We start from the raw sequence: 23,872 nt of genomic DNA, 5'->3' as shown, positions 1-23,872 counted from the left end.
GAAACTGTTCTTAACCTGAAGCACCACTTTAGCTAATGGGGCCTCCTGCTGCCGCCACACCGCTGGTGTGCGATTTCTGTTCTCATCCTGAAGCAAAGTTCTTAACCCGAAGCACTATTTCTGGATTAGCGGTGTCTGTAACCTGAAGCTTCTGTAACCCAAGGTACCACTGTATAGTTAATAATTTTATATTTGTAAAATTGAATGAAAATTATTTCAAAAAAGAAAAACCAAGATTAGGAAAACGAACAACCAAACCAATCATTTAATAACAAAAAAGCGGGGAGGGTGCCATTTTGACTGCCTCAATCTGCGTAGCCCGTCTGGTCCTCGCTGCTGTCGTCGGAGGACAGGAGATCTTCGGGGCTGCAGGCAAAGCAGACCCGCCCCATGTCCTGCCAGCACATCCGGCAGTAGAGGGTCCCGCACTCGGGGTCTGGGCACAATTTGGAGTTGCTGGATTGGGGCAGGCCGCAGAGGATGCAGTACTTGCGGAGAAACTGCTGGAGGAACGGGAGCCAGCGGCCCAGCCTGTCCAGGAAGGGCTTCTCCTGCAGTGGGAGGAGAGAAGGGAGGGAGGTGCTCAGCCCCAGCAAGAAAGGGAGCTATATGCTTATGTTATATCATAGAATCAGAGTTGCAGAGTTGGAAGGGACCCCCAACGGTCATCTAGTCCAACCCCCTGCAATGTAGGAATTTCCACTGAAGGGAAAGGTGTTAGACTCGTAATCTGGTGAACCAGGTTCAGGTCTCCACTCCTCCACATGCAGCTGCTGGGTGACCTTGCGCTAGTCACACTTCTCTGAAGTCTCTCAGACCCTCTCATCTCACAGAGTGTTTGTTGTGAGGGAGGAAGGGAAAGGAGAATGTTGAGACTCCTTCGGGTAGTGATAAAAGCGGGATATCAAATCCAAACTCTTCTTCTCTATGTTTGGATACAACTGGACGCCATTTTGAATCAAGATGGCCGACTGAAGCTTTCAAAACGGCCCTGATTTTAGCCACCAGTTTCAGAACAGCACAGACTTTTTTGGGTGTATTTCTTAGAACCAATGCCTGGGGAAGGAAGGAGACTGCTGGTTGGAAATATATCCAAGTCGAGAGGGTGCTGGGGACATCAACATTAAATTACATAACAAAATCGACAACCTTCCCCAAAATAAAAATAGAACAACCCGTTTCAAAAAGTTGGCATTTGACAGTCTCTTTTTAGGATCCAGATTCCAGAGCCATTTAAAATGGCATTCTCTCCACACACACACCCCATGCCTGCAATCTGAAGCGGTACAATCCATGTTGAGTTTCCTTTCCCCCTCTTCCCTCCCTGCGCCTTTTCCTTTGTGTGCCTTCTTTTTGGATTGTAGGCCTGCAGGCAGGGACAATCTTGTTTCAACTGCTTGTAGGTAAGCCATTCTAGGGCTGAAAAGTGGGGTGCAAATGCTCTAAAAAATAATAATGCCACCCCTCCCTTCCCCTGCAGGTAGAGAGATTGGCCCGGATCCAATTGAACCAGCATTTTGTATAGTCGCGGAGCCTGAATGTGCCTTGTTTTTCAGCCAAGCTCCTAGAATGAAACTATCTGACCCTTGCCCTGCTAAATCATCAGGTGCTTAAAAGCGCCCGGCTAGGCTGCAGGTTTACTCAGTGGTCCCCAGTGGGAGGGAATGGGCGGAGGCCCATCAGCTGAGCCAACAGGAAGCCTTGCCCTGAGGTCCCCGTGCAGCAGGGGAGGTGGAAAGGTAGGGGGCTCAAGTGGGCAGGAAACGGGGGCAGGGTGTTGCCTTCGGGCAGAGATTTAATGGATTGCACAGAACTGCCCAAACACTCGTGCTCTAGATGCACTGGGGGCAGAGAACAGGTGCTCACAAGCAAATCCACACTGGGAGCAAGCATGTTTGGGGAAAATCCTTCCTTTTATTCAATCAAAAACATGTTATTCAATAGCACATTGAAATAAAGAAGAAATGAGATAATATGAGGAATGGCAGATGGAGTTGGGTATGTTTAACCTGGAGTGCAATACAATACGATAATCTTTATTGTCATTGTCCCATACAGAACAACGAAATTGAAAAAATCTACATCAGACATTCAAAAACCCACAAGCCTGCTATCCCAGCCTGGTTAGCCCCTAGAAACTCTTATACCCCATAATTGTATATAATATACTCACATAAAGACTACCTTAAAGGTAAAGGTAAAGGGACCCCTGACCATTAGGTCCAGTCATGACCGACTCTGGGGTTGCAGCGCTTATCTCGCTTTATTGGCCAAGGGAGCCGGCGTACAGGTCATGTGGCCAGCATGACTAAGCCGCTTCTGGCGAACCAGAGCAGCACACGGAAACACCGTTTACCTTCCCACCGGAGCGCTACCTATTTATCTACTTGCACTTGGACGTGCTTTCGAACTGCTAGGTTGGCAGGAGCAGGGACCGAGCAACGGGAGCTCACCCTGTCGCGCAGATTCGAACCGTGAACCTTCTGATCGGCAAGTCCTAGGTTCTGTGGTTTAACCCACAGCGCCACCCGCGTCCCTTTTAAAAGACTACCTTACACTGTGTTTAAAACCAAAATCGCATTTGGATAGAAACTGCTTCTCAGGCGGCTAGTCCTAGTCTTTATAAAGCATGATGGGTCACATGGGAGCCATATCTAAAGGGTTGTCGCATGGAAGATGGAGCGAGCTTGTTTTCTGCTGCTCTGGAAGGGAGGACCCGAACCAATTGGCTTCGAACTGCAAGAAAGGAGATTCCGACAAAACGTTGGGAAGAACTTTCTGACAGCGAGAGCCGTTCAACGGTGGAACGGACTTCCAGGGAAGGACTGTACTTCCTTGGACATTTTGAAGCAGAGGTTGGACGGCTTATCTGTTTGGGATTCTTCAGCTGTGATGCCTGCAGTGCAGGGGGCTGGACTAGATGACCCCTGGGGCTCCCTCCCGACTCTACAATTCAGCGAAGCTGCCTGTGTTCTTCCACTCACCAGTCTTTTGCGCTGCCGCACGCGCAGGATGATGCGCTTCCGCTGCACAATGATGAAAGCCATCCTCTGCCGGAGCATCTCGTTGTAGAGGAAGAGAATGCGCTTCTTCTCCCTCTAAGAGAGAGAGAAAGAGAGGGTGGCAGGGAGAACGTGAGGCTGGAGAGAAAGCGTTGTTATTAAGCCGTTCTGCCGTTCTGACCGCAAGTGGATGTCACCCACCCTGGTAGCCAGGGCCGGATTTAGGTTTGATGAGGCCCTAAGCTACTGAAGGTAATGGGGCCCTTTATATGTCCAGCTGTCCTTTGTCAACAACAAATTGTCACTGTTTTAGGGGTTGTTTTAAAAAGTCTGGAACGGATTAATCCGTTTTGCATTACTTTCTATGGGAAAGCGCGCCTTGATTTTGGAACACTTTGGTTTTGGAACGGACTTCCGGAACGGATTAAGTTTCAGAACCAAAGTAACACTGTATATAGAAATGAACAAACCAGTGATATTTTAGGGAGCAGGCTAGCAGACGGGGCCCATTACTTACATCATAGGAGCCTACACAACACAAAACACTGTTGCTGTATGTAGGTTTTATTTTGTTTGTTTTTTATCTTATATTTTGGAAATGTACATCCAGGTTTTATTTTCCCTTTAAATTTTTTTAGGGGGCCCAAGTGTGTGGGGCCCTAAGCTATAACTTGTGTCTTATATGTAAATCCTGCACTGCTGGTCGCCCTCACAGTGCAACGGAGAACATTTCTCGTGTTGGGCAGGGTGTGTGTGTTTGCATTTAATCTGGGGCCTGGCGTCCCAACCTTAGGGAAGAAGAAGGCGGCGATGACACGGCGGATGCGGAAGACGTAGACCTGCGCGAAGCACAGCAGGATCAGGGCGCCCAGCGGTGTGACGCAGCTCACATACTGCTCCTTGCTCATTCCATGCGCTTCCGGCAAGCAGTCTGCAGAAGAGAGAGAAAGAGAGAGATGCGCCAGAGGGGCAAGCTTTGACAGAGCACAATAGCCATGGTCTTGTTCAATCCTGAGTGGAGGCATGTAGGGAGCCTCTCTCAGCCCAAAGGCTGCATTGCCTTCTGGGAAAACTTCCACTGGACAGGGCCAAGGGCCAAAGTGGACAGGCTTCTCAGGCAACGCTGGATTTACGTATAAGCTAAACAAGCTATAGCTTAGGGCCCCACTCTTTTGGGGGCCCCCAAAAAAATTTAAAGGAAAAAACCTGGATGTACTATACATTTCCAAAATATAAGATAAAAAACAAATAAAATAAAACCTACATACAGCAACAGTGTTTTGTGTTGTGTAGGCTCCTATGACATAAGTCATGGGCCCCGCCTGCTCCCTAAAATATCACAGATTTGCTCATTTCTATATATAGGGTGCCTACATTCTGCATGGACTGCTTGCATGGCAACATGCGCAAATGGCTTTCGATACCTATTAGGTCCATAAATTACCATATAGCATATATTCAAAACAAAAAACAGTGACTATTTGTTGTTGACAAAGGACAGCTGGACATATAAAGGACCCTCTTACCTTCAGTAGCTTAGGGCAGCATCAGACCTAAATCTGGCCCTGCTCTCAGGGCCCACCTGCCGCTAGATATTTAAACCCATATGCAAGTGCTTCACAGGCAGCTGCTCTGGAGGCTAACCCCTGGACCGTGGGGCCTTATCCCTCCCCAATTCCAGGAAGACTGCACAGAAAATACCCCCACCCCCAATCTTACGGTCTCCATCCTCTGCACGGCGCCCTTGCCTGGACTCCTCCCCAACTTACGCAGGTTGTTTGCCTCCATCACCATCTCCGAGGAGGTGTTCAGGGCCCCGATGGTGCTGCGCAGGAGACGGGCCATCATGGTGTTCCCTCCGACTATGACCTCCAAGTGGTGGCTGCCTTCGGAGAGGGGCAGGAGAAGGGTTTTAGCTTGTTAGCTATCACCCACTCTTTACCCCAGCCATCCCATTCAAACACTATGTTTAAAAAAAAGAAAGTTAAAACAACTTGCGACCACAAAAATAGTAAGTGTCAAACGCCGGGGTGAAAAGGGGCGTCCTCAACATTTGCCAGAAGCCGCATAATGAAGGCGCGAGACATGTGTCTCTGTGGAGGGGAGTTTTGGGGGCCACCAGAGAGCAAGCCTTCTTGCAGCCCACCACCACCCCAGGGCTCTGTGGGTGGAGGAATGACCAAGAGGGCCCCCTCTGTCTATCATAGCACCCGAGGGAAGAAGGTATTTGGGGTGTGAGCCATATCGGGCTTTGAACACCAACATAAACACATTGAACCAGTGGCATAGCGTGGGTAGCAGGCGTCCGGGGCAAGGCGGGGAGGGTGTGGGAGAGAGGAGAACAGGTGGAGTACACATGTGCATTCAACTGCCCAGCAACATCCGTGTCACCCAGGAGATTGCAGCCACAGAGGGGGAAAAGTTGTTTCGCTGCCTGGAGGGGTCATTTCCTGCTTCACACGGAGAAGCCATTTTCAACAGAGCCCAGTGACAGAAGCACACAACTGTATGGAGGCAGCACCAGGTGCTGAAATTTTCTGACCCTAAGAATTTTGTGTCCTGTGCTGCCGCCCCCATGCTATGCCACTGCCTTGAACTGGACCCAGAAACAAACTGCAACTGGTGCAGGGGTTATACGAGATCTAAATGGAACCCCAGCCAGGAATCTGGTTGCTGCCTTCTGGACCAACTGAAGTTTCCAAGTCGTCTTTGACAGCAGACCCACGTAGAGCACATTGCAATGTTGATTTGTATTCCGCTTTTCCAACAACAAACGCTGCGCTCATAAAAACTTCCTGCTCTTAAAATGACTCTGCGCCATCTTGCTGGTGCCTGGGAGTGGTGCTGGATTGCCATACAGGCATGTGCTCAGGGCAAGGGACGCGGGTGGCGCTGTGGGTTAAACCACAGAGCCTAGGGCTTGCTGATCAGAAGGTCGGCGGTTCGAATCCCTGCGACGGGGTGAGCTCCCGTTGCTCGGTCCCTGCTCCTGCTCATCTAGCAGTTCAAAAGCACGTCAAAGTGCAAGTGGATAAACAGGTACCGCTCCGGAGGGAAGGTAAACGGCATTTCTGTGCGCTGCTCTGGTTCGCCAGAAGCGGCTTAGTCATGCTGGCCACATGACCCGGAAGCTGTACACCGGTTCCTTCGGCCAATAAAGCGAGATGAGCGCCGCAACCCCAGAGTCGGCCACGACTGGACCTAATGAACAGGGGTCCCTTTACCTTTATGTGCTCAGGGCAATAGCTGAGCAAGACCCCCAAAAAGCTAGAATGGTGTTTCTTTGAAAGCATAAAAGTAGGGGGTGTCCCACCAACACAGATCAAAGTAAGGCAAGGAAATCAGATCCTGTTGTGTGTTGCAATGAACTTATGATACATTCTGTTATAAGCATTTGATTCATTTCTTTCGTTATTGCATATGCATAAAAGCAGCGTACGTTGTGCAATTTGCTGTTTTATTTCAGATAACTGAGATAAGAGGTGGGATGAAACGTAACCAATGCCATTTTATTTTATGGTTCAGCATAGAGGCAGCAGCAGTGAAGAATGCCCGTTCTTGGGTCACTGCAGGTTTGCCTTGTAGCACAAGAACAGTTCTCCCGCCCTTGTACTAAAATAAAGGAAATTAATAAATATTTGCCCGTTTGATGTTTTCTAAATATCCAGCTGATGTTTAAGGCAGGGCTGGAGAGGAGGGGAAAGGGAGAACCTCCCTTCCGGGGTCATATAACTTACTGCGGAAAGAATACTCCACAAAGGAGTGGTGTTTGATGGTGCTGAATATGGTATACAGCAGGAAGTCAAGGACGCAGGCAATTATCACGAAGAGCGATGCTGGCAAACAGCCCAGTAATTCTGACATCTGGAAAGAAGCAGGGTGTGTGCGCGGGAGGAATAAGTGTGGGTCAGTGACACATATGGGGCTGATCAGCCCCCGGGTAGAGGACATCGCCCGTGTTTTACAGTAAACAGCATAAAACATCTATGCGAAAAAAGTTCAGAGAAATCACGAGAGGAAGAGGCTACCCCCAGCAATAATGAGTCAGGATAAAGAACTTGTTGTCCGGCATGGGCAACAATTAATAACAGCTAAATCTATTCACCGTATTTTTCGCTCTTTAAGACGCACCAGACCACAAGACGCACCTAGTTTTTGGAGGAGGAAAACAAGAAAAAAAATATTCTGAATCCCAGAAACCAGAACAGCAAGAGGGATCTTTGCACAGCGAAAGCAGCGATCCCTCTGGCTGTCCTGGCTTCTGGGATAGCTGCGCAACCTGCATTCGCTCCATAAGACGCACACACATTTCCCCTTACTTTTTAGGAGGGAAAAAGTGAGTCTTACAGAGCAAAAAATACGGTACTTGTTTACATTTATATTCCACCTTTCCCCACCACCCCAGGAGCTCAAGGTGAGGTGCACATTTAATATTATATTATTATTATTATTATTATTATTATTATTATTATTATTATTATTATTTCAACTTATACACTGCCCTATACCTGGAGGTTTCAGCGTGGTTCACAGCAAGACCACAACATACAAAATCGAACCAAAAGCAGTAACTTAATTAACCCCCCCCCAAAAAAAGCCATATTCTAAAAGTGTTGGGTGTCAATAAGATCAACCAAAGGCCTGATTAAAAAGGAACGTTTTTGCCTTCCTCCCCATTTCTCTTCCTCCCCGTTTTATCTGCAAAACAACCCCATGAGATAGGTTGGGCTGAGATGCAGTGACTGGCTAAAGGTCACACCCAGCGAGATTCATGGCGGAGTGGGGGATTTGAACCCTGGTCTTAGCCCGGCACTCTAACCACTATTCCACCGCTGCCTCTCCAAGGAAAGAGGGCACCACTGGACATATAGAGCTCACAGGGAAAGCTGCTGAACTTAGACAAGGTTATGTGGTCTCCCTCGAGATATAAGATTCTAGATTTTTATGACTGCTTTATATTGTACATCTCTGGGCAGTGCAAGATTCGAGGGGTTTCAGGCCCAACATACGCATCACCTGTGTTTCCCTTTGGAAAGGAGGCGTAGTGCAGACTGTGGCATCTCTATGATATATCGTTTACTAACACATATATACAGCCTGGTCCCAAGAGGGTCTTGTTTCCCCCATAGCTGCAGCCCTGGATTCTAACAGACATCAGACACGGCTCTGACCCTCTCTCTAGCTTGCCGCCTTTACCAAACTGAAACCTTTTTTCTCCCAATCACATTCCAGCCTATGCTAAAACTCCAAACCCTGGTTTTCATTCTTCTAACGAGCTCTGAACTGAAGGAGGGGCCCCACTCACCTGTGTCTGGCACAGAGCCATCTTAATTGCTTTCTTAATGGCCCATTACTTTCCTTTTGTTTTCTTAATGGCTCATCTCCCAGGCAATTACCTCATCAGGAGACTGGCCGGGTTATACTTTAACCCTTGCTGGATCCAGTGGTTCAGGAGTTGGTTAAATTCTAACACCTACTGGATCCAGGAATTTAGGGGAGTTTGGTACCCAAAAACGCATAATGATATATTGTATAGGTCACGTTTTTGTTTTGTATAATCCCTATGAATATTTTTATGTTAGTATGATTCTGCTTGGCTACAACCATCATTTGGTTGCCTTATTAATAAAGCTAAAGTTGGCATGAAAACAGCAGTGGGGGTGCGGGGGTAGGAAAACTCACAGGGCCAACCCCAGGATGAGAACTGTAGCTGGGGGGGGGGAATGCAGGGGTCTTCTGGCAGTTATCAGCACCCTTGACAAACTACAGCTCCCAGAATGCTTTGGGGGAGAAGCCATGACTGTTCAAAGTGGTATCATAGTGCTTCAAAGTATGCTGCGAATGTGGCCTAAGAGAATTGAAATGTACAGATCCTGCGATCCCTACTTCGAATAGACCCACTGACATTAATGGACCTAAATGAGTCATGTCATTGACTTCCATGCACCTACTCTGAGTAAGGCTGGCACTGGATACACAGCTCACAATTATTAAAGCGTAGCAGGATCCCAATCCTTCGGTATCCTGCCTTGATGCCTCCCTCTAACTCCCACCACCCCATCTCCGTAGGTCTCTGCCCCCAAAGCCCATCCACTTACCATATTTTTGGTCTCGGGCAGCTGGAAAGCAAGGCGGAGGGGGTCGATGAGACTGCTTTGCTCGGCACGCCGCAAGGGCAGAAGTGTTCGCTTCTTCTGCAAGGTTCGCAGGGCGGGAGGAGGCAGTAGGAGTGGGGAAGAGTTGTCATCACCCTGTTGCCTGTTGCCATCACCCAACAAATTATATCCACAGGTAAACTGCCTCTGGATGTAGGTTCCACTTCAGCTCTTGTGACTAAAAGGCTGCTGAGGGACGTATCCTTCATGGGTCTGAGAACCCCACAGGGACTCTGCATCCTTCCCCCGAATGCCCTTTGACCTCTGCCTCCTGCAACCACAACCCCCTCTGGCTGTGACTGCTGACCGTCACCACCAGCTTGGCCATCTAGCCAAGCTGCAAACTCTGGCTGCTCCTACCTGCTTCCGACGTCGGGCGTCTATCTGCCGGAAGTAGCGGGATATGTAAAGATTGTCGAAGCGGATGTCCTGCGTGTAGCTGTTTGTGTAGGAGAATGCCCTGAGGGAAAGGAGGATGGAGATGGGACTGGGAAAGAATGTGGTGAGAGGTGGGGAGACACTCCAACCTTGTCTGCCTAACCCACTGAACTCCACTCCCAACCCATCACAGCCCACTGCAAAAGCTCCTGCCAAGGCCCAGGGTGCAGCCTTTTTGTTAAAAAACAGCAACAAATGACACAGCATGCAACTAGTCCTCAACATTCAGAACACAGCTGCCGAAGGCTGCAAAGCTCTGGGTCAGGGCTGCTGCTGGCTGTCAGCTTTGGTGTCCAACCCACCAACGTTAGAAATTCAAAATCCATCCCAATTGCACACCTGCTTATTATAGTCCCACAGCCGATGTGGAACACCACAATCATTCCTCTTGCACAAGATTGGAAAAGAAGAAGAAGAAGAAGAAGAAGAAGAGGAGGAGGAGGAGGAGGAGGAGGAGGAGGAGTTTGGATTTGATATCCCACTTTATCACTACCCTAAGGAGTTTCAAAGCGGCTAACATTCTCCTTTCCCTTCCTCCCCCACAACAAACACTCTGTGAGGTGAGTGGGGCTGAGAGACTTCAGAGAAGTGTGACTGGCCCAAGGTCACCCAGCAGCTGCATGTGGAGGAGCGGAGACGCGAACCCGGTTCCCCAGATTACGAGACTACCGCTCTTAACCACTACACCACACTGGCTCCACAGAGGGGAACTTGATGCCTTCTGGATGGTGTTGGGACTCCAACTCCCACCAGTCCTCCCTGCCAGCGTGACCAATGGGCAGGGGAGGATGATTCTAATCAAACAGCTTCTGGAGGGCCACAGGTTCTCCACCCCTGTCTTGGACACACATCCCAACCAATCAGGGATCATGTTAAATGCTCTTGCAGAGGTGTGAAGCAGGGATGGGGGCCCTGCAGCCCTCCAGTTGTTTGTTGGTACTAGAATTCCCATCAGGGATGATGAGAGCTACAGTGGTACCTCAGATTAAGAACTTAATTCGTTCTGGAGGTCCGTTCTTAACCTGAAACTGTTCTTAACCTGAAGCACCACTTTAGCTAATGGGGCCTCCTGCTGCTGCTGCACCGCCGGAGCACGATTTCTGTTCTCATCCTGAAGCAAAGTTCTTAATCTGAGGTACTATTTCTGGGTTAGCGGAGTCTGTAACCTGAAGCGTCTGTAACCTGAAGCGTATGTAACCCGAGGTACCACTGTACAGACTAGCAACACCCAGAAGGCTACAGATTCCCCTTCCTTGGCTTCTTTTATTTTCACGGACAGAATAATGACAGAACACATTTTCATGCTGCAGTCAATGAAAAGCCAGGTGTCGAACGCTTGCCCAGAGACTTAGAAAGGTCGGTAGGCAGGGCAGAGGCTTCTGCTTCTACAACAGAGGTGTAGGCCCTGCAGCCCTCAAGATGTTTACAGGGACTGCCACCCCCATCAGCTCCAGCTGGGAATGTAGCCCAACAAAATCCATGAAGGTTGCCAACGTGCCGAAGGGTGCTCAAATCTAGGGCCTCAGGCTTGCCTCGGGCACAACCCAAATAGGTTCCCTGCCCCCACCCAGGAGCTGCCGCGCCCCTAGCCCAACTCACGAGGCAAAGACAATGATGAACATGCAGGAGAGGAGGACCCGAAGCACAGACATGGAGGTGCTCAGGCGCTCGCCCTGCTTGGCCACCTCTTCATTGACTTCATCCACCAGGTGTCTGTGGGAGAGGTTGGCACCGACCAGCATGGTCTGGTGTTCTTCCTGGATGCAGGGAGGGTGGGGGAGAAGAAAAGAAAGGAATGTCCTAAACGCTGGTCCCAAAAGATCTACACTGGTTGCCGGTACATTTCTGAGCACAATTCAAAGTGTTGGTGCTGACCTTTAAAGCCCTAAACAGCCCCAGCCCAGTATACCCAAAGGAGCGTCTCCGCCCCCATCGTTCTACCCGGACACTGAGGTCCAGCGCCAAGGGCCTTCTAGCGGTTCCCTCCCTGCGAGAAGCCAAGTTACAGGGAACCAGCAGAGGGCTTTCTCGGAAGTGGCGCCCTCCCTGTAGAACCCCCTCCCGTCAGATGTCAAGGATATAACGTATTATATAACATTCAGAAGACAGCTGAAGGCAACCCTGTATAGGGAAATCTTTAACGTTTGTCATTTTATTGTCTGTTGGATATTTTGTTAGGAGCTTCCCAGAGTGGCTGGGGCAACCTAGCCATATGGGTGGTGTATTATTATTATTATTATTATTATTATTATTATTATTATTATTAAATGCCTGGGGTTTGTTTATTTTTTTAATTGTTTGTTGGTGCTGTGGGTTAAACCACAGAGCCTAGGACTTGCCGATCAGAAGGTCGTTGGTTTGAATCCCCGCAACCGGGTGAGCTCCCGTTGCTCAGTCCCTGCTCCTGCCAACCTAGCAGTTCAAAAGCACGTCAAAGTGCAAGTAGATAAATAGGTACCACTCCAGCAGGAAGGTAAACGGCGTTTCCATGCACTGCTCTGGTTCGCCAGAAGCGGCTTAGTCTTGCTGGCCACATGACCCGGAAGCTGTACGCCGGCTCCCTTGGCCAGTAAAGCGAGATGAGCGCCGCAACCCCAGAGTTGGCCACGACTGGACCTAATGGTCAGGGGTCCCTTTACCTTTACCTTAAGCCTTGCTAGGGGCCTTTTCAGCTGAACAACAGGGCAGAAGTGCTTTAAATTAATAAGTAGACCGCTACCGCCCCTGCCATACGCACCTTGACCGCTAAACTGGCTGTGAAGTCCTGGTTTAAACTGTCCACAGAATCGTTAACCCGGTCGTAGGTTTGGCCAAAGTTCCCTTCCACAGGAATCTTGTTGTGGCACCAAGTGTGCATAACTGCAGAGGAAGAGGAGGAGGAAGAGGTGGAAGAAAGCAGCGGGAGAGCGAAGCTGCATTTCAGAAGGAGAGTTAGGTGCTCAGCAAGGATGTGGCAGGGATGTACCACTTCAGACGGGCGGCGGGGGGATGTACCACTGCTGGTGGCAGGTGGGGTCTCACAGGATGGGATGCCCAGCCTCAGGGACCCTCTACTGGAAAGCACGTGGTTTGGATCGGGATTTGAGTCTGACACACCAGTCTGGTTCACACGGTGTGCTAAGCCAAACCTTGGTTTAGGGTGGTCCTGCGTGGCTTCCCCTGCCCACCAAAGATCCCTGGGAACTGTGGTTCAGCCTAGGTAGCAGAGCTGTAATCAAGAGGCTTAAGAACAGCCCATCAGCCACACAACAAGCAGTCCCTACAAGCAATGGCCTCAAGCTCCACCTGGTATGCAGGCTGAGACCCTACCTGCCCACGGACTGTCTCGCCAGAGTGGTGCATGCTCTAGTTATCTCTTGCTTGGACTACTGCAATGCGCTCTACGTGGGGCTACCTTTGAAGGTGACCCAGAAACTACAACTAATCCAGAATGCGGCAGCTAGACTGGTGACTGGGGGCGGCCGCCGAGAACACATAACACTGGTCCTGAGAGACCTACATTGGCTCCCAGTACGTTTCTGAGCACAATTCAAAGTGTTGGTGCTGACCTTGAAAGCCCTAAACGGACTCAGCCCAGTATACCTGAAGGAGCGTCTCCACCCCCATCATTCTGCCTGGACACTGAGGTCCAGCGCTGAGGGCCTTCTGGCGGTTCCCTCACTGTGAGAAGCAAAGCTACAGGGAACCAGGCAGAGGGCCTTCTCAGTAGTGGCGCCCGCCCTGTGGAACACCCTCCCATCAGATGTCAAAGAGATAAACAACTACCTGACATTCAGAAGACATCTTAAGGCAGCCCTGTTCCGGGAAGTCTTTAACGTATGATATATTAGTGTATTTTTAGTCTTTGTGGAAGCCGCTCAGAGTGGCTGGGGAAACCCAGCCAGATGGGCAGGGTACAAATAATAAATTATTATTATTATTATTATTATTATTATTATTATTATTATTATCACGGCGGCTTCTCTTCTCTTGTCCTTGGCTGGAACTCACTCTTGGCAAAGTGGCAGAGGAAGCTGAACTTCATAGGAATGCAAAGTAGGTGGTTGATGAAGGGAATAGAAATTGTCCGCATGCAAGATGCATGCTTAACTGCAAACCAGCTCTGGCAGCGTTTGATGGCTTGGTCTATAATTTCTAGAAGGAGAAAAAGGAAAGCGTCAACAATGTTGTTGCTATTTTATTTGCTAAACTTCTCTGAAAATGCAAATTGAAAATAAATCAAATGAAACAGAAGCAAAGGGGAAGTCATTAATGTAACAGGCTTAAGACAGCTATTCACACTTAATGCTTCCTTTCTCCTAGTTTCTGTAACAGGGTTTTCCTCGCTAGATTTTTCTTTACAGGTTCCGAGACGAAGAGATGACTTTAAAGGACTGCAGTCTAGGAGGTCTTCAGCTGGTGAATCGGCCTGGTCCGAGGTGGGTTGCGACAGGAGCACTGCCGCCATGCAAATATTTGGTGAAAGGTTCAGAAACGGGTCCACAAATGAATGTTTGGGTTAAAAGTGGGAACTGGACTGAAAAGTTTGAAGAGTAGAATCATAGATTTTGAAGGAATGCAGAGGGACATCTGGCCGAACCCCCTGCAGTGCAGGAATCTTTTGCCCAATGTGGGGCTGGAACCCTGAGATTAAGAGTCGAACGCTCTACTGACTGAGCTATCCTGTACAGCAGAGCTTTCAAAACTTTTCATGTTGGTGACACACTTTTTAGACATGCATCATTTTGCAACACAAGTAATTCAGTTTTACTAGCAAACCAGAGGTTAAACTAACCCCTTTCCAGGCCTAGGAGGAGCGTGGGGAGCGTCTGCAGCCGCACACTGGCGCGTCTTGACACAGTTTGGAAAGTTCTGCTGTGCAGTCAATAAATGCTTTCCATATTTACTCAGATGGGGCCTTTATCCTTTGCCCCCTGGTTGCCCTAAATTTTTGCACAATGCCAAACTTTTCGATACCACTGTTCAATATTTATGTTCTGCAGCATCTTCCAGTTCACAAGTAGCCGAGAGTAAAAGACTCAACAGCTCCTGATGGTTAAAATCTAGATTTCTGTTCAAGAACATGCTTAGAATCATAGAAACATAGAATTGCAGAGCTGGAAGAGACCCCGAGGGTCATTTATTCCAACCCCCTGCAATGCAGGAGTCTCAGTTAAAGCACCCATGACAGATGCCCATGCAACCTCTGCTTAAAAACCTCCAAGGAAGGAGAGTCCTATTTAGCAGAACAAAAGTCAGATATGGACATATCTGCCGATCGGTAATACACCAACTATAATACACCCTCTCTAATATATAGGGAAAAGATTAGGATTTATCAGGAATAACTTCCTTGGTGTCCACTGCCATTTTTTATTTGATGTTGTCAACTTTTTAATGCTCTATATTTTTACATTTTCTGGGAGGCATCAACTAAGTTTTACTTACAGTAGCCCCATTGAAATGAATGAATAAAGACGGCTTGCAGCAGTTCTCAACCTGTGGGTCCCCAGATGTTGTTGGGCTACAACTCCCATCATCCCTAGCTAGCAAGGCCAGCGCTCAGGGATGATGGGAGTTGTAGTTCAACAACATCTGGGGACCCACAGGCTGAGAACCGCTGGTTAGAGAGACATTTGGGGAAAGCTATGACTGTTGAAGTGGATTACGGGCGATTTAAATGGATGGTGTGAATGTGATACTAAATGCAGGTTTGAATGCAGAGTCAAATGTGGGTTTAAATGCATTAAAAAAATAAAATAAAGCTCTGACAAAGGTGGAAATGGGACAGAACTGATGGATGGTGAACAGAAGCAAAAGTGATGCTGACCAGATATTTGATCCTCATGCCCACCCTTCGAATAATCTGTGCTCACAACCCCACGTGTCCCTTTCCCATATGCTTACGGGTGCAGCGCATCCGGGTCTTGGCCTCGTAGATCTCCTGTGTGGAAGGGTTGGCTTTGTGCACCGCCGACCTCACCGAGCGAACCCCAAGGCCTGCCTCGCTGGCCACCTGCTCGTTCAGCTCTGAGAAGGAACGTGAGACGTCCCTGGTTTCGGACCTCAGGGTCTTCCCACTCCTCTGGTGCAGAAAACAGGGGTGGGAGAGGGGTGGGGGCAGAGGGGGGTGGACTAGAGATGGCAGCCCCACAGATGGAAAAGATCGCTTCGTTTATATTTTTCCCAAGCATCAGGGACAGCTACCACAATGGGCAAATTCCTGGGCTCCCATTCCACCATTCTCACGTCACATGACCTGATGGATGGGACCAGTGGTCCCTGTAATCTAGGGAAGAGGGGATCTGTGGCCCCCCAGGTATTGCCAGACCACATATCCCATTATTCCTGGCCATTGGTCATGCTGGCTGGGGCTGATAGGTGTTGGGAGTACAAGAACATTGTTGAACTACACCTCCCATCATCCCATGCTGGCTGCGGCTGATTGGAGTCCAGCAACACCCAATGGCCAGGCAGATGCTCCAAGAGAACTAACAGCACCCCAGCTTGCAAAGCCAAGCCATTCCTAGAAAACTATCCCCTCTGTGTTGAGCTGCTTTCTTCAGCCTCTGCCTAGACTCCTTAAGCGGCTTAAACGTCTCAAGACCGCAATACCTCAAGGACCACCTCTCCCCATATAAACTGTCCTGGACCCTGAGATCATCCTTTGAGGCCCTTCTTTGTGTGCCTCCTTCCATGTGAGGTCTGGAGAGTGGAAACGCGAAAAGGGCCTTCTCCGCAGTGGCTCCCTGTTTGTGGAATTCCTGTCCCCAAGGGATGTTCGTCTGGCGCCTTCATTCTATTTCGCCAGGTGAAAAGCTTCCTCTACAACCAGGCCTTTGGCTGACTAACCTATTTCCTTTTAAATGTATTTGTGGAGGCAGGGGCTATAGTTTTGCTCTGTTCTTGTTTATATGGCGAGTTTTGCATTTTTAACTTGCATTTTTATACAGTGGTACCTCAGGTTAAGTACTTAATTCGTTCCGGAGGTCCGTACTTAACCTGAAACTGTTCTTAACCTGAAGCACCACTTTAGCTAATGGGGCCTCCAGCTGCTGCCGTGCCGCCGGAGCACGATTTCTGTTCTTAACCTGAAGCAAAGTTCTTAACCTGAAGCACTATATCTAGGTTAGCGGAGTGTGTAACCTGAAGCGTATGTAACCCAAGGTACTACTGTACTGTGAACCGTCCTGAGATCTTTGGATGAAGGACGGTATACAAATTTAATAGATAATAACATATTATTAACCAATCACACCAGGGTTTCTCCCTGCCAGAAGCTCCCATGCTGAATGCCCAGGGACCTACAGGGGGCACTAGCAGTAATGCCAACCCCCACCCCACCTGGCGACCTAGTAAACTGTTTCTCACCACCATGTCCTTGAGAATCTTGCGTAGAGGGGACAGCGAAATCTTCCAGGCACGCTTGGCATTGTCGATCTGCATCTCCACAGTGCAGCTGATGGAACGCACCACTTCACCCAGGTTGTGACGGGTATTTGCCACCGGACCTGGTGGGGAGGAGGGAGACAAACATCATGCAAGAAAGAGGAGCAGCACCCTTTGTGCCAAACCATCCAGGAATGGGGAAGAGGCCTCTGCTGTGGCTTTCTTGGCAATGGCAGTATCGTTGGCACCAGAAGTTAGGCTGCTTACCACAGCCTCTGTGGGTAGCCCTCTTGTTCAGCCAGAAAGAAAAACTAGGGATGCTCAAACCTGCCCCTGTTAATAATATTTATTGGTCACATTCACCCCATACATTCTCTTTTTTTGCATACTATCAGCAGCCACACAAACTGCAGCATGACGACATCCTTACAATCTTATTGCATGTATTATATACATGCAAGCGCACACACATTATCATGCTGGATAGAGGCGTATCAAAACATATTCAGTACAAAATGCACTGAAAACAACAATCAGTAGCAACTAAACACTACAGCCCAGCTACTGCAAAAACCCTCATAAATTTATACAGTGTTACATTACTCCTTTCCCATTCTTTTATCCTGTACAAAACAGGGCCCTCAAAATCCAGTAAGATCACAGCATGCAAAAGCGCTCTTCTTTCACAGCCATGGCTGCTTCCCCTCAAAGAATCCTGGGAACTGTAGCTCCATGAGAGATCAGCTCACTGCACCCTTAAGAAACTACGGTTCCCAGGATACTTTGGGAGGAGCCATGATTCTTAAAAGTGGTGTAAGAGTGCTTTAAATGTATGACGTGAGCATGACTATTGTCTCACTATTTTTTCTGACAGCCCAGATAGAGAGGACTGGAGGGCCACATTAGGCCCCTGGTGCCTGAGGTTTCCTAAACCTGTGCTAATAGAAACACCCCGTTAAAAATTTGCTGACGAAGGATCCAATGACAGACCAGGGCAGGAAGATGAGCGTTCCATGGTGGGAATAGGAAAAATGAGGTGGGAAGGGCAGTAAGACTCTAAGGAACATAGGGAGGCACTGCCATTGACCTGACCTAGGCAGTGGCACCTCGGTTTAAGAACAGTCCTGTTTATGAACGATTTGGTTTACAAACTCCGCTAAACCGGAAGTAGTGTCCCGGTTTGCGAACTTTACCTCAGTCTAAGAACGGAATCCAAATGGTGGAAGGGCACCGATGGCAGGAGGCCTCATTAGGGAAAGCACGCCTCGGTTTAAGAACGGTTTCGGTTTAAGAACGGACTTCCAGAACGGATAAAATTCGTAAACCAAGTTACCACTGTACTGTACACACTGTGTACCATTGGATATCCCCGAGTTTTATAGTGTTACGAGAGAAGGAGGAAAAAAATTCTCCATTGACTTTCTCCATATATCAAGCTTAATTTTACACATTTCTCTCACGCAGTCATAGATATGAGTACCAGTTACAGATAGGTAGCCATAGTCAAAACAAAAAAAAAATATTTTTCCTTCCAGTAGCACCTTAAAGACCAACTAAGTTAGTTCTTGGTACCAAGAACTTGGTACCAAGAACTACCGTATTTTTCGCACCATAGGACGCACTTTTTCCCCTCCAAAAATGAAGGGGAAATGTGTGTGCGTCCTATGGTGCGAATGCAGGCTTTCGCTGAAGCCTGGAGAGTGAGAGAGGTCGGTGCGCACCGACCCCTCACGCTCTCCAGGCTTCGCACACCTCTCTGCAAGCAGCGGGAGCCCAGCGCTGGGCTCCCGCTGCTTGCGGAGACTTGCCTGCATGCCGAAGCCTGCGCGCGCTGAACTCAGCGCGTCCAGGCTTCGCGGACCTCTCCGCAAGCAGCGGGAGCGGTCCCGCTGCTTGCGGAGAGTTGCCAGCATGCCGAAGCCTGCGCGCGCTGAGATCAGCGCGCCCAGGCTTCGCGGACCTCTCCGCAAGCAGCGGGAGCGGTCCCGCTGCTTGCGGAGAGTTGCCAGCATGCCGAAGCCTGCGCGCGCTGAGATCAGCGCGCCCAGGCTTCGCGGACCTCTCCGCAAGCAGCGGGAGCGGTCCCGCTGCTTGCGGAGAGTTGCCAGCATGCCGAAGCCTGCGCGCGCTGAGATCAGCACGCCCAGGCTTCACGGACCTCTCCGCAAGCAGTGGGAGCGCTCCCACGGCTTGCAGAGAGCTGCCTGTTTGGGGGCTGGGGTCGGGGGAAGCTCGAGCTTCCCCCGCCCCAGCCCCGCGCCTGGGGGGGAAATAATTTTCCCCCTTTATTTCCCCCCCAAAAAACTGGGTGCGCCCTATGGTCCGGTGCGCCCTATGGTGCGAAAAATACGGTAACTTAGTTGGTCTTTAAGGTGCTACTGGAAGGAAAAAAAAATTTTTTTTATAGATATGAGTATTTATTGTACCATCAAAGACTCTTGCCAAGACATAGGTTAGGATGTAAATCCGTCCTTCTTTCCCCAAGAATTTGGGTACCACCAAGAGGCTGGCACAGCGGAAGTGTGGGGATGTGCCCCAGCCCAGGGCAGCCACACCTAGGGGAGGGAGAAGGGGGAGACGGTCAGTTTTTATGCTGTGGGGCTGTCCCATGCTCTTATCAGCACTGGGGAGGAACTAGCTCATTTTAATTGCATACACATTGCACTTCTGAAGAAAGATGGGTTGTTTAAACCACTTTTGGAATTTCAACACCCCCCATGGCATGTTCATTTATTTATCTTAAATTTATCACCTGCCCTTTACCAGCAGATCCCAGGGGAGGTACAGCAATGAAAAAACTAAAAGTAAAAGCAGATTACAGTACAATAACGGGAACAGTGGGCCCTGAAAACATATACACACACCCCAGATACTCACATTTATTTGAAAACCATTGAAAGTACTCAGTCAACTGAGGTTATGCCCCCTGGAGAAGCCTGTCCCCCCAACCAAAGCCTGTCCCACGTAATATCCTCTTTTTGGGGTATATATTTACCCATGATTTCCCCCCAAAAGGCTCAATAAAAAATCCCCCCAAAAGGCTCAATAAAAAAGTCTCCTTAAAAAAGCTCAAGAACTTTGGCTGCCTCCCCTCTAACAAAAACCCTGGCTAGGCCCATGCCACGTGCCCTGTGGCAGCCATTTTGTGTCACGCCACATCCCTGTGGGAAACATTGTGCGTTAGTATAATTGAATTTATTACTTGCCCTTTACCAGCAGGTCCCACAGGCGGGGGTACAACAACTCAAAATTCAAAACCAAAAGCAGTTGGAAAAGATGACAACTGCAGGGACAGCGTAGGCCTTGCAAACATGCACCCCAGGCCTGGGTAAACAGGGTATACGCCACACACCCCGTCAGTGGCGGCCCTTTTGAGCCATGCCACGACCCCCACGAAAATTTCTAAAATCTCCAAATATGCCCACTGATTGCCACAACTTCCTGGCAGTAGATAAGCCTCTTCCAGTGTAAGACCATTCATGGTTTTGGTTGTTTGCACGGAGGTTTTGGGTTACAGGGGTATTTGCAGAAAGCTAAAGGGAACTGGGCCTTGCTGCTAACAGGTCTCCCAAGATGGCGGGCCCTTCGCTGCCCAAACCCTTTACAAATCCTCCCGCCTCCTGCCACCTCCTCTTTCTCCCCAGAGTCTCCGCCGTCCCTCCTCACCAGCCATGCCACACATCAGGTCGATCTTGTGCTCTTCGGAGATGGTCATGGGGAGAATCAGCATCCTGGAAAGGCCTGGAAATCAAGACAAGGGCCTCTCTTGCTTAGGGCTCCCCAAAGTGAAAATCCTGATTTTTTTTATTTTTTAAAGCATTTTTGTAATACAGTGGTACCTCGGGTAACAGACGCTTCAGGTTGCAGACTCTGCTAACTCAGAAATAGTACCGTGGGTTAAGAACTTTGTTTCAGGATGAGGACAGAAATCGCGCGGCGGCAGCAGGAGGCCCCATTAGCTAAAGTGGTACCTCAGGTTAAGAACAGTTTCAGGTTAAGAACAGACCTCCAGAACGAATTAAATTCTTAGCCCGAGGTACCACTGTAATAATAATAAAAAACATCGCCCTACTTGACATGCAGCCGGGTTTCCCCAGACATTTTGCCGATTCAGCAAAAATTTGCCCAGATGCCATTTTGGCAGCCCAATTCCCATATGTGTCTAGGAAAACACATGACAGCCCTACTCTTGCTTCTATCCCTTGAACGAATGGTGCATCATATTTTCTGATCCCCCCCACCCTTGGAAACTATCTTTATTTTGGTCCTACCATCCTCCACCGTTGGCCACATTCACACCATGCATTTAAAGCATTATGAGGCTGCTTCCAACAACCATGGCACTTGCCATATTTCAAAAAGTGAAAATCCAGTTTTGCCCAAAGTTGTTGAGCTGACAATCTGCAAGGGTCTGTCCCAGCCCCCTGGGCCCTATAAACTCCTAGCCTCAGAAGATGCTTGTCTGATAGGAGGCAGGCATCTTCCTCATACTGAAGGAGGTGAGGACAGGTGACCCCACCTAGGCCCGAAGTCACCCCCCCCCTCAATAATCACCCCAGGCCTCAAAACTGTCCAAAATTCCTTTTGTCTTCTAAAAATCCACAGCTAAAGTTTTCCTCTGCTTTTTCTCCAAGATGCTGTGCATGGGCAAACTGTTACTTTTATCAGTACAAGAAGGCTTCAAAAAGCGAATGAATAGGCTCTGTCAGAGCAAGTCTGAGAACTGACTTTTATCTCATTCAGCTGCAACATCTTGGACATGCTGAACCACAAGGCTCCCTGACCCCCTTGGCTTCTCACCCCCCTTTCCCAAAGACAGGAGCTTTCTGTTCATGCTCAGGAAACTCAACATGGGGCAGGACTCCTGATGAGGAGGAGAAAGGGGAGGGAACTGGAAGGGGAATATATGCTCTGTGCAAATGACTGTGAACCCGTGCTTGTTTGTGAACTATCACACTTGCTCCTTCTACCAGTTCATGGATGGTAGAAATAAAGCTTTTTCTCCAAAACTATTCCTTGAGTGTCTGTTGACTCCCATTTTCCCTTTCCCGGGTGCAATACTTTTTCCCACCCGAGGGCAAAGCCTCATAAGGCTACAATACCAAGTTAGAGCACTACCATCAGAGTCCATCTACCTTAGGAATGTTGATACTTCATGCTCTGCTACTGTGGTAAATCAAGTTAAGAGTCCAGTCCTCATGGTTTTTTGAATAAAGGAGGTGATTTTTAAAGGGAGCACAGGAGCAACTGTTCTATCTAGATCAGTCCTGTCTGTGCCAAGCAGGGTTTTAGACAAGTGCTCTACCTCTGATCTATGGCCTTGATTATAAAGATACCAGTCCTCATGGTTCTGGATAAAGGGGTGACTTAAATAGGAACAAACAAAGCTACCATATACTGAGTTAGGCCCATGTAACCAAATACTGTCTACCTTGTGTGGCAGCAGCTCTCCGGGGTTTCAAACAGGGTATCTCCCTCAGCCCTATCTGGAGATTATTATTATTTACTGAATATATATACTGTACTGCCCTATACCCAGAGGTCTCAGATGATGTCAGAGATTGAACATGAGACCTTCTGCAAGCAAAGCAGGTGCTCTGAGTTATTGCCCTTCTTTGCTTCTCTAGAATGCAACATTTGCCTCTTATGGACTACCCACCTGCTTCCAAAATGCTGTGAGCTCCTCCAGTTTCATGGGACCCTGATAGTTTGGGACCTGACGTTGGCCGAGACCAATTCAAAATGCATTTATATATTTCTACCTCCGTCTACATTCACATTTCCAGCCCTTACTGGATCAAAGTGGACTCACCCAGAGCATACAAGCTCCCGATTCCAGCCCCCAGGAAAAACTTGGCGGCCCAGAATTCGTCCGGCTGGCTCCAAAGGAACGTGATGCAGAAGCGAGGCAGGAGGAAGCTGAGAGCGCGTTTCAGAGCTGCAAGAGAAGTTTATAAAACTACGCTTGGTGCGGAGAGAGTGGATAGAACGCTAGAACTCATGGACATACAACGAAGCTGAATGTTGAAAAATTTGGGACAGATAACAGGAAATACTTCTCCACACAGTGCAGATTTAACTATGGAACTCACCTCCGCAGGAGGCCGGGATGGCCACCAATTTAGACAGGTTTAAAAGAGGATTGGACAAATTAATGGAGGAGACGTCTGCCAATGGCTACTAGCCCTGGTTCCTATGTTCTTCCTCCACTTTCAGACCCAGTGAAGGGCGTGACCTGGGGGAGAGGGAGTGTGGCCAGGGGAGAGTCACTAAGGGCTGGACAAGGAGGCTTGGAGGACAATGTTTTGACCCGTGGGTATGGATACCCCACCTCTCATCCGAGGCTTGAGTGGAGGGCAAGGGCTCAAAGGGGGAGACTCACTGGTGTTGGGGGGCTTTTGCCTCCGGCCCTTCTGCTTCTTCACTCTTTGGTACTTTCCTTTGTCGACTGAGTGCCCCATAGCTCCTGTCTCCTGATGCAAAAAAGGGGCAGGATGTTGTATTTTTTAAAAAAACCAAGACCTCCGAAGCACGGATTCACCAGCGAGGAAAATTAGAATAGTTAGGGTATTGTTGCTGCTTGTTAATTATATGCAATAATCTTGTGCACAGCAATTAACTCCAGCAGGCATCTCCCTCCACTGTCATGTATCAACAGCTGTAGCTGCAAAAAGTCCCACTAGCCTTGCCTTCTTCCTGACAGGCTAGATTTCTAAGTGCAGGGATTCTTTTATCCTATTTGTGCAGATGAGCATTCCATTGAAGGGAAAACCCCTCCCTCAACACACACCAACAAGTAACCTGAAGCGGAACAGTTCCAAACACAGCCTGACCCCTTTCGTGAGAATTGTGTCATCACAATCTGGGTTCTACGTTGCCGTGCAAAGTGTGTTTACCAGGGACAGGGAA

The 23,872-nt window shown here is 48.9% G+C and overlaps 1 protein-coding gene across 2 annotated transcripts; it reads right to left on the bottom strand.

The window, feature by feature from the left end:
- Positions 1-243: 243 nt before the first annotated feature.
- DCST1 (DC-STAMP domain containing 1) lies at positions 244-23,776 on the bottom strand. 2 transcript variants are annotated; one of them, XM_083591135.1, is made up of 16 exons: positions 23,346-23,776; positions 22,776-22,901; positions 20,630-20,704; positions 19,390-19,518; positions 16,946-17,085; positions 15,482-15,659; positions 13,586-13,729; positions 12,333-12,454; positions 11,195-11,352; positions 9,518-9,617; positions 9,101-9,196; positions 6,740-6,866; positions 4,772-4,888; positions 3,791-3,933; positions 2,985-3,098; positions 244-551 (listed from the first exon to the last, which is right to left on the bottom strand). In XM_083591135.1, exons 1-16 carry the CDS (start codon positions 23,422-23,424, stop codon positions 306-308), a joined length of 2,094 nt encoding a protein of 697 aa, XP_083447261.1. In that variant the 5' UTR covers positions 23,425-23,776; the 3' UTR covers positions 244-305. The 2 variants fall into 2 exon arrangements, with proteins under 2 accessions (XP_083447261.1, XP_083447262.1); XM_083591136.1 differs by lacking the exon at positions 3,791-3,933.
- Positions 23,777-23,872: the final 96 nt, after the last annotated feature.

This window comes from Podarcis filfolensis, assembly GCF_964270895.1.
Source record: "Podarcis filfolensis genome assembly, chromosome: 16".
NCBI classification, from domain to species: Eukaryota; Metazoa; Chordata; class Lepidosauria; order Squamata; family Lacertidae; genus Podarcis; species Podarcis filfolensis.
This window is presented reverse-complemented; position numbering and strand designations above follow the sequence as displayed.